This window comes from Euphorbia lathyris, chromosome 9 (genome assembly GCF_963576675.1).
Source record: "Euphorbia lathyris chromosome 9, ddEupLath1.1, whole genome shotgun sequence".
Lineage (NCBI taxonomy): Eukaryota > Viridiplantae > Streptophyta > Magnoliopsida > Malpighiales > Euphorbiaceae > Euphorbia > Euphorbia lathyris.
The window spans coordinates 65,861,657-65,872,825 of NC_088918.1; the positions used below are offsets into that span (position 1 = coordinate 65,861,657).

The window sequence follows — 11,169 nt, forward strand, 5'->3', positions numbered from 1 at the left end:
TGATTTGTTTATATAATTAAAATATTAAATAGGTTACATATACAGTTAAACCTTGATAAATGAATATTCGGTAAAGTAATAACATTGATTATATAATAAATTTTTCCGGTCCCGACTTGAGCCAATGGACTAAAGTAATAACTTCGCTAAATGCATTAAGTAATAGAAAATATTTAAATCCTTAAGGGCCCAATGAAAATATAAAGTAATAATTATTAAATTACATACAATATATATATATATATATATACCAAAACATTTTAATCAATGAACTAGAAGTCATTTCTTCTGAAAAAATGCATCTATAGTTTATTGTTTTTTCTTTCCACCTAAACCAAAATGAACACCATTCTTAACTTTTTGTAGTGCAAACATAACTTCTGGTATATTTTGCTCATGTTGTAGCAAATAGTTGTTTAAGGTGACTATTGCTTGAAAGGCCTCTTTTAACGATACATTTGCGACAACACAACTATCATCTAGCTCTGGATCATTTCCATCATCATTGTTCATTATTGACTGGATAATTTCTTTGTCCGTAAGCGATTCCATAACTGCATCATTCACGCTAGGATAGTTCAAAAGATGTTCGACATCCATCACATTTCTATAGCATAAATTAGAAATGACATCACTTAATCATTGGATATCTTCATCTAATTGACCAACTTCTGGTTCAGAAATATTAGCATCTTCTGAACGAATCTTATAATTATTTGATTGATTTTTGAAATTATGCAAATGTGATAATTACAAATCAATCAAATAATATATTTTCTAAACAAGATAATTACATATCTAATGAATATTTATCGATAAATGAATAATTTATTCATTTATTCATTTATCGATAAATAAATAATCCCACTTAATGAATATTTTTTTCCGATCCCAATGATATGTATTTATAGAGGTTTTACTGTATAAAAATTCGAATATAAAATCTCTATTGAGATGATTTGAGATTTTTAACCATCTGATAAAATATTATTAAAACTAGAATAGCGAACGGGGCTGCTCACTTAGTTGCTAGGCAATCCAGTTCTAAAACTAATTCTTTCTTTTCAATTGTAAAGCCAATCTGGCTAACATCAGTTATTGAACGAGATATTTTATCTTGTTCCTCTTAATGAAGGCTTCAATTTGTTTCAAAAAAAACTATATATAATAAATCTTCGGATGAACTCGATGAACGGAAGAAAAATATTTTGAGGCCTAATGGGATCAGTCTCCTTAAGGCGAATTTTACCACAACTGGAAATTGTCTCTCGTGATATAAGAGAACCATGAAACGAGCTCTAACCATGTGTTTCAAATTATCACCCAAAACCCAAAAAAGAGGACGAACAAATCGTAAAAAAAGTTTTGGGGACTGAACAAAAATTGGGAGGGATGAAAAATTCCAGCTTAATTGATATCTATTTCGAATGAGCAAAAATTCACTCTTATAGGCAGACTGTTAGAATGTTTTTTTCTTCAATTAATTTATTTCATGAAGAATTAATCTTACTGAATTAATTCAAACATTTTACATAATTAATAATGAACATTAATTCTATTTATTTTCATTAATGAGATTTAACCCTGGAGCTTTTGTATATTGTTAGTAGATAGATTACCAAAAAGAGAACATATATTTTTCATTTTTTATACATTGTCATTTGCTGATGCACTATTAGAAAAGGATTTTTTGTTAACCTTTTATATATATGATAATTTTTATAATCTAATTTATAAAAAAAAATATTTAAATTCATTATAAATTAAATAACATAATTGAAGAATAACATAATAATATTATTAAATTGAAAAACAGAAATAATAAAAATACAATAAAGTAGATATAATTGACCTTTTATGAACCGGATGAATAAAAGAAGAAATTTTTGACGCATGATGAGATCAATCTCGTTAAGAGAGATTTTACCGCAATCGACAATCGTCTCTCAAAATACAACATAAGCGTGAGTCAATCTCTAACCACATGTGTGTGAATTATCATCACAAAATATAAAAAAAAATAGGACGAAGGAATCAATATAGAAGTTTTGGGAGCTGAACAAAATTTGGAAGAGAGAAAATTTTTAGATGAACTGTCTATCTATTTCGAATGAGTAAAAAATCAATCTTATAGAAAGACGGTTTGAATGTTTTTTTCCTCAATTCATGAAATAAATCCACTTAATGAAGAATTTATCTGAATTCACGTTAATGACAATTAAAATCAATATAACCACTAAAATGTTTTACAACATTAATAATAAACATTAATTCTATTAATGAGATTTAATCATTCATCATTTGCACAATTTTTATAATCCAATTTCTAAAAAAGTATTTTTAAATTCACCATTAATTGAAAAACGTAATTGAAAAAATAGAATAATAATTTTATTGAATTGAAAAATAAAATTAGTAAAATTCAATAAATTGGATATAATAAACCTTCAAATGAACTGGATGAATGGAAGAATAAGATTATGAGACTTGATGAGATCAGTCTCCATAAGACAAATTTTCAGCAATCGAATCATCTCTCAACATACAACAGAAGCATGAGTCTAACTCTAACCATGTGTATCGAATTATCACTGAATGCCAAGAAATAGGACGAACGATTTGAAATAAAAGTTCTGGAAGCTGAATTTTTTTAAAGCAATTCTGGAAGCTGCATTTATCAATCAATTAATCAATTATATATATATATATATATATATATATATATATATAAATAGAAACACCGTATGAATCAAAATATTGACACATCATCATATTTGTTGATGTGTAATAATACTAAAAAAAAATGAGTAAAAGCTTGTCTATGAGTCCCAGACAACTTACAATAATTTTCGTAACAAAAAAACTTGTCTTAAACTTTGAGTCCCAGATAATTTATATTTAATTATATTGTCCGAGACTCTAAGTTTCAGACATATCTTTCTGGAAGTTAAACTCCCGTAAAATCCATTAAGACTACCCTAAATAAAGAATTAGTATCACAAACCAGCCATATAATTTGCTACAACATACAATAAACATATCTTTAACCTTGAAGAAATAAAATTAAAATTGTAACCTCTTACACAAGGTTTGTTGTTTATCCTTCATAAAATCTGTAAATAATTGAATTAATATACTCAACTTACGTGATATCATGTAAACAGACACAATGATCTAATTTAATTTCTCTAAAACAAGAACATATATGATTTCTCATTAATTTGAACTTGTGATGATAAAAATGAAAATAAATAAATACCTTGTCGAAAGACCAAACGTAATTGAACTATATCTATCCTGAAATATAATTACAATAGTTAATCACCTACACTTTGAATTAATTGATTAATTAGTCCTAAATATTTTTAAGGGATAAGTACAAAAAAATGCACGTGGTATACCGGATTTGCGAACTCGGCCCTGTGTTTTTTTTTTTTTTACAAACAGAGGTCTGTGTTACAAACCGTTAGCAAACAGAGGCTAAATTGACTAACGGTATTAAAATTCAAAGAGAAAATAGTTAATTTGGTCCTTATATTTATTTATTTTACAAATTAACCCCCCTAATTATCTAATTATCACAAATAAACCCCAAAATCAAAAATAAAAATAAAAAATACCTTCTTCTTCTTCTTCTTCTTCTTCCATTAATTTCTTCTTCTTCTTCCATTAATTTCTTCTTCTTCTATTAATTTCTTCTTCTTCTTCCATTAATTTCTTCTTCTTCTTCTTCTTCCATTAATTTCTTCTTCTTCTTCTTCTTCGGCTCTGTTCTTTATCACTTAATTTCAGTAACAATCAGTTCAGTTCAGTTCAATTCAGTTCAGTTCAGTTCAGTTCAGTTCAATTCAATTCAGTTCAGTCCAGTTCAGCATTCAGTTTCAGCATTCAGTTTCAGCATTCAGTTTCAGTATTCAGTAATTTATCATTATTTATTATATTATAATTATTTATATATAATTTATTATTATTATTATTATTTATCTATAATTTATCATTATTTATTATTATTATTATTATTTATAGTTTATCATTATCTATAAATTAGATAAAAGTCAAGAAATGATAGTTTATTAAAGTATATATGGTTTAATAAAAAAAATAAAATTAAAGTATGCATCCATATTTAAAAATTAGGAATTACATCCATATTATGAATTATTTCTCAAATTTATCCAATTTATCAATGTTAGGGATAAAATTCCACCATTTTAGACGTTAGAGGTAAAATTACTTCTGACCCAAAGCGTTATTTTTGCACTTTAACCCTTAATTAAAATAAGAAGTTAAGAGTTTGTATTCATATGAAGATTTATATTTAATTTCATAGGCTTTAAATTATATATAAATTTGTGTTTGTATGTAATTTGTATTTTTAATTTAAATTAGACTTATTTTTATTTAATTTCATAGGCGTTTATTGAGCCAAGATTTTATCATCCCGGGCTTTTATTTGATATTCAATTTAGTTTTATCTTTAATAATATATTTATTTATTATTGATATTATTAAATTTATTAGAACCATTATTATTATTATTATAAGTTCATTAATGTCCAATATTATCATGAAAATTATTTTAAAGTCTAATATCATCATTATTGTTAAGTTCGGTTAAGTTCGGTAGCATTCAGTTAAGTTCAGTATTCAGTAGTATTCAGTTAAATTCAGTTCAGTATTCAGCAGTATTCAGTTCAGTTCAGTTCAGTTCAGTTCAGTTCAATTCAATTCAGTTCAGTTCAATTCAGTTCAGTTCAGTTTTTTTCAGCGATAAAGAACAGAGCCTTCCTCTCTCTCTTCTCTTCTTCTATTTTTTTATTTTTTTTCGATTCCAGATTTCTGAAATCGGAAATCTGAAAATTCCAGATTTCTGAAATCGAAAATCTGGAAACTTCCAGATTCCTAGAAATTTCCAGGAATCTGGAATTTCCAGATTTCCTTCCTGGAAATTCCAGATTTCTGGAAATTTCCAGAAATCTGGAATTTCCATATTTCCGAAATCGGAAATCTGAGATTTCCCAAATCGGAAATCTGAAATTTCCAGATTTCTGGAAATTTTGAGAAATCTGGAATTTCCAGATTTTGGAACTTAAAAAAATAGAAGAAAGAGAGGAAGGAGAAGAGAAGAAGAAGAAGAAGAAGAAGAAGAAATTAATGGAAGAAGATGAAGAAAAAGAAGAAGAAGAAGAAGGTATTTTTTATTTTTATTTTTGATTTTGGGGTTTATTTGTGATAATTAGATAATTAGGGGGGTTAATTTATAAAATAAATAAATATAAGGACCAAATTAACTCTTTTCTCTTTGAATTTTAACATCGTTAGTCGCCTTTGTTTGCTAACGGCGTTTAGCACAGACATCCGTTTGCAAAAAAAAAAACCACAGGGCCGAGTTCGCAAATCTGGTATACCACATGCATTTTTTTTGTACTTATCCCTATTTTTAATGAGTAGAGAGAAATTAATTACCACATGTGCATTATCAATCTCCTCGAACAACTGCACAATTCGAGGACTAACAAAAGATTTAGACTTCATCTCTACGCACAGTATGAATGAATCTGTCAATGTATACCCAACATTTACATCCTCTACCCTATTCATATTTTCTATTTCTCCCCCAAGGTATATCTCCAATTTTAAAGTAGAAATATTAGTTTCAAAACATATTCATAAATATATATAATAATAATTCCTAAATAAAATGTTTATTAAATATTATTTCGAAAATGCTTTTCAAAACATAATATATATTAATAATAATATAAATTTCATTTTTAAAAAAAAACTTTTACTAACATTTCAAGTGACAAATTATTTGAAGTGAAAGTGCTTAGTATCACTTGTAGTGCATCCGGTTGTGAGCGGAATTTGAGTATTTTTTAGAATGTAAGTTTTATAAATATAACTTTGTCACTTATTTGATCACTTTAGGTTTTGACATAGTTCAAAGGATCATAAAAGTGTTGTTTTTTTTTAATTATTGTTTTGTAGGTTCATACCAAAAAAAGAAATCGACTAGCTCAAACACGCATGAATGACTTGGTTTATATCAAGTATAATCGAGCGTTGAAACGTCGATTTGATGAACGAGATCGCATTGATCCTATATCTTTGAAAGATATCGATGATAGTAATGAGTGGTTGACGGGTACAATGGAAGGAGATGGTGGTAATGATGATGAAGATTTAGTATTTGGCAATGATGAGACAATGTGGGATTTAGTTACGGATGCTCTTGGAGTGGACAAAGATGCCTATAGAACTAGAGCAAAAGGTAAAAGTGTTGTGTCTACTACTAGGCCTACACAAACATATGTGAGAGGAGCCACATCTCGGGCAAGAAAAGTTAATCCTCCTCTAGTTAGTAGAGATGAGGAAGAAAATGATGATGAGGAGGAAGATGAGGATGAATATAAAGATGAAGATGAAGAATACAAGGATGAAGAAGAGGAAAACATCAATTATGAGATGGAGTTTGATGATGATGAGGATTTGGATTGATTATGGTGTTCATTTGATATGTTATTAGGATTAGGAGTTTTTTTTTTTGTGTGTGTTTTACAACTTTAGACTTAAATTAGTAGATTTGAGTTATTAATATTAATGATTTTATTTTTTGGTGTTTTCTATTTTTTTTGTCGCCTCGCCTCAAGGCGGTATTTTGCCCTCACCGCCTCGACTCGCCTTTCGCAATGGTTAATTCCGTGGAAGTCTACAGGGTCCTGATTCAGTCTTGAGGGCAAGACTATTTAATGGGGGAGGTAATGATAGAGAATAGCCAGGAGCATTCTGAAAGGGGTGAGATGTATGAGATAGGGGCATTTAGGGTATAAGGCATTAGGTAGTATTGATATTTAGGGTATGACTCATTAGTATATAAAGAATAGATGGGGAAAAGGAAAGGGAGCTATTTTGGACATAACCTTTTGTGCTGTTGTTCGAGTGGGCTCTCTGGTAGAGAGGGAGAGTTTTCTCCTGGTGGACTAGCGCATTAGCTCTATTCATTTTATCCTTGTATCTTTGTTTTCCTTCTATTTATCTATAAATCGATATTCCTTTTCTGATCTTGCTATCCTTCTATATTGAGTTTCTATCAAAAAGTATTATGCCTATAATCCCAAACTGGATGAACAACAAATGAAACATAACGTACAACAGAAGTTTTACATGAAACCTTACTGTAGAAGATATTAAAGCAATTGAAAATTATGGGAGAGAGACCAGGCACATATGTTAAACACGCTTGAAAATGGAAATGAACAAACAGAATCACTAGGAGAGCAAATACCTCATGCTCCGGTATGTAGACAATGATTGGTTGCTTGCATAACTTTGAAAGCACCTAATTAAGTATTATGCTCATTAATCAGCACACAGTGTTCAAGCAAAAATTGCAAAGAAATTTATGGGATAATAAGGAAAGAAAAATGCAAAGATTTTAGAAAGAAAAACAGAGAAAATATTATCAACCACTGCATGGGCAATCCTATCAATGCATTTGTTCAAATTGAAATATAAAGGCACTATTGAAGATCCAAATATCATCATTTCGCTACCCCTACTCGGCACAATCAATATAGGGAAAAATTGATCGAGGAAAAATTATGTTCAATTAATAATCATGGAAATATAAAATACAGATATTTCCTGTATTTTTTTTCTATTAAAAGGTCATTCAGGAAAAATAATGGTTTTAATTCACTTGGAAATACCTTGACCATTTAATAGAGTACTTTGGTTATCCTGATTAGAGATTGTAGTTAATGTTGAGCAAAGGAAAAGTAGCCTATCATATTTGTGTAATACTGAGGATCAGGACAGTATTCAAGTTTATTCTGAATGTTTGGAACAGGGGAGTTCCTCCAGTTTAGATTTGTTCTTCTCTCTCATTCCAAAGGCATGTTTGCCCATTATGACTTTAATGCCTCTATCTTTCTCCTTTCTATCTGCTACTTCCTACGGTACTTCGATACAAATATTTGATTTACAGTTCACTTGTCCTGATCTTTTCTCATTCTAATAAACCTCAATTACACTCGCAACTATAAATCTAAATTATCAAAAGTACCACTTAACATTTGCCAACCAAAACAGTTAGGACAAGAATTCCTGAATCTGCATTATACCATTCTTACGAAAACTAGAATTGGATTGAAATAGTATGCAACTTATTTCTTCATATACATGTTCAGGAAGAAAGCCTTGAGAGTTGCTAAAGATATTTTCTACGAACTATCAACAGCAACAACAACAAAGATATTTAGAGAGTTAATGTAAACTTAAAAAAATTGAAACCCCAAGCAAGGGAAGGGTATGTGGGTGGATGATTGAATCGGCTAACCTAATTTGTCCATGCTCCTTCATAACCCAGATAGAATGCAGCTCTGCTAACCTATTTCCATGATAATGGATATCTTGGTACTTTCAGGCTTCATGTGCTTATATGGAAAATATAGAGGTTTCGCAATTATAATCCTTCTCCTTCACCGTCATAAAAATCATACAACTATTAGTGGCTTGCTTTTTCTCTCTTTGTTTGCATTCATTCTTATATTGTGTATAGTGGGGCTGATTATTATTTACAACTACAACACGGATAGCTCCAAAATGGAAAATCTCACACAATACAAATGAACAGAAGGTTTCATGAGAAGAGCAAGCTCATATAGGATTGATTGTTATGAATTGAATTATAAGCCAATTGCTTTGCGTCATTTACCAATGTCAATAGTTGACGATTATACGATTCGAATATTTTTAATTCACCTAAAAAGCAATGGATAAATTTTTATTTGATTTTCTAAATCCATATATTCTTAGTTGTCATCTGGGAAAAAATGTCCCTTAAGGTTGAAATTCAATCTATTTGATGGGATGGTTAAGAGGTTATCTATCTTCCATCTTGGAATTTACTGAACTATCTGAGATGCCATTCAGCAGCGCAGACTTTGATGGGGAGTAAAATGTGCATCGAAAAGAGTACTTACCAGTAGCTCTGATTCACCTCCCCAAAAATCTGGACGGGCAATGCGTTGACAGTAACTGTTAAAAGACATTAATGCATATTGAAATAGATTCCCATGTAAAAGAACTGCAAAGCGTAGAATGGAAGACGAAGACCTATAATAATGGATAGACATATATGTTGTCTCAATCTCAAAGACATACCGTTTCAAAGATTCGTCAACAGTAATTGCAATTAGTGCTTCTTCATATTGTTTCCGTTCCTTATTGCCATCACATATAGTCTCTTTCACGGCCATTCGTAGATCATCTGCCAATTTTTAAGCAAGGGATACAATACAAGTTATTCCTATAAGTATAAAACAAAATTGTTAAATATCCCACATTGCTTAATTGGGAAGTTATATGGCTCCTTATATATGCAAGGCAATCCTCGCCACTTGAGGCACCTTTTGGGATGAGTTCGACCTTTGTTTACAAAATTAATATCATCAATCACTTCCACTAGGTCAGCACCACAGATTTATTAAGCAGAAGTTCTAGCCACTAGCTAGTAAGTTTGCAAATTATGAAGATTTTTACAGATTTTCCTTTTCTGGTCAATCTTTCTTGAGTTCTTGAATAGAAGAAAAAAAAAAGGAATTTATTTCTGTCTAATAGTGTCTATGAGAGGTACACTCAGATCATGTCAACCAGTAAATGTAATGGTGTGAAAATGATTAAAGATGGTTAGTAGGCATTTCTTTATACAGGCCCATGTAACTATAAGCAATAATCTGTGCATCTCATTTTACAAGTAAAAGAAAATCACCCATCAACAAATCAAAAAGCATACAGAAAATTAACAGATTGGTATACAAAATTAATTTCATTGCAAAGGATTTTCCAGAGTCAAGTGACATATATGTTCCAACAATCTATCAGGCAAATTATGACATCTTGAAATCCAGATGGTGCTTGAAAAAAAAAAGTCTACCTGCATCAATTCTTTCTTCACTTGGATTAAGAGAGATACCCTTGTTAAAAGACATTCCTTTGACCTGATTTCACGAAAAACAATTTCACAACAACAAACCTCTGAATAAGCCCTTCACAAAATCTAGATAGAAAGATAACATTATAAAACTCCCAAAGAGGCAGTATTCATGCACAACACAATGGTAATGCGCCAGATATGAATATGATTGAAGTAAACTATTACTCTCTGATATCTTAAACAATGTATCTATTTGTTTAACCCAACTTTGTTCCTTGTGTGAGTTTAGCTGCATTTCTGTTTCTCAGAAGGTTCTTAGGTTTCTTTGCTAGGATAGCAAAAAAAGCAACGAATTGCCATATGCCAAGTCTAAGGTATAGTTCAACATTCTTGTTGACAGACAAAATAACATTCTAATCTGTTTCTAATAGCAGAATTTTAATAGAAAGTAGGGTTCAAACAAAATTGACAGAAGCAGCAAAAAGGTCAAAAAAAAAAGAGAGACAAAATGATACCAGTGCACGAAATAGACACCGGCCATCTCCAGTGATTCTCTGCACAGAATAGTGCTCAACTTTTTTCATTGCTGGTGATCCACCGCCCCTAAAGAGTGCAAAATCGTATACCATACAAGGGAGAATTTAATTAGGTTAATTAGCAAATACAAATTCACAAAACTATTTAAGATGAAGAGGATAAACTCACAGCGGTGGTCCAATTCTAGCAAAGAAGCTATGGCTGCTGGCTGCAAAGAAAGGCATGGGGCATATGCGAGATTCTGAAGCGGATATGGAAGGAACCGGCGAAGAAACAAGCTCGAATCGAGCAATTCCATTTTTGAGTTGGTCAAGAATATTCTCTGCATATCAGTATTCATGTCAAATTGCCAAGCATAAATCTTACGCTAAGTTTGGCAACCGAGAAAGTAATGAGAAGAATGGAGAGTAGAAATCAAAGTAAATTGCTGTCATGAACCGAAATTTCAAAGCAAAAACGAACATAAGAATAAGTGTACCGCACCGTTTGCAGGCTTCTCCGCCATGATATCTAGCAAAGTGAACAAATGGAGCGGACACTCGAGTCGAAAAATATGGAGCAACGATAAAGTCACAAGATAAACGAACGTTATGTTATTTGAAATTCAAATTAACATCTTTCCGTTGTAGTCTAGTCGGTTAGGATACTCGGCTCTCACCCGAGAGACCCGGGTTCGATTCCCGGCAACGGAA

General features: G+C 30.7%; 1 protein-coding gene and 1 non-coding gene across 15 annotated transcripts; one reads left to right on the forward strand and one right to left on the reverse strand.

Annotated features, from left to right (window-relative positions):
- Positions 1–319: 319 nt before the first annotated feature.
- Positions 320–11,070, reverse strand: LOC136206970 (OVARIAN TUMOR DOMAIN-containing deubiquitinating enzyme 3). Of its 14 annotated transcripts, none has more exons than XM_065998187.1 (10): positions 10,961–11,070; positions 10,646–10,799; positions 10,456–10,543; positions 9,941–10,004; positions 9,169–9,274; positions 8,988–9,042; positions 7,289–7,342; positions 5,467–5,496; positions 3,260–3,297; positions 2,429–2,668 (listed from the first exon to the last, which is right to left on the reverse strand). In XM_065998187.1, exons 1-10 carry the CDS (start codon positions 10,980–10,982, stop codon positions 2,497–2,499), a joined length of 783 nt encoding a protein of 260 aa, XP_065854259.1. In that variant the 5' UTR covers positions 10,983–11,070; the 3' UTR covers positions 2,429–2,496. The 14 variants fall into 14 exon arrangements, with proteins under 14 accessions (XP_065854264.1, XP_065854259.1, XP_065854260.1 ...); XM_065998189.1 differs by lacking the exon at positions 2,429–2,668 and adding an exon at positions 2,746–3,113 and having other exon boundaries at positions 10,961–11,069; XM_065998188.1 differs by lacking the exon at positions 5,467–5,496 and having other exon boundaries at positions 2,430–2,668.
- A 26-nt stretch (positions 11,071–11,096) lies between these two features.
- TRNAE-CUC (transfer RNA glutamic acid (anticodon CUC)) lies at positions 11,097–11,169 on the forward strand. The gene has a single exon. It is a non-coding gene; the product is annotated as a tRNA-Glu (tRNA).

Bases quoted from the DNA above. Each gene is read 5' to 3' on its own strand.
- LOC136206970 (XM_065998186.1), bottom strand. From the start codon at position 10,982: ATGGCGGAGAAGCCTGCAAACG. The intron at 10,544-10,645 runs GTGAGTTTATCC...TGCACTCTTTAG, and splicing joins GCTAGAATTGGACCACCGCT to GGGCGGTGGATCACCAGCAA. The intron at 9,043-9,168 runs GTATGTCTTTGA...GTCTTTTAACAG, and splicing joins GTTGACGAATCTTTGAAACG to TTACTGTCAACGCATTGCCC.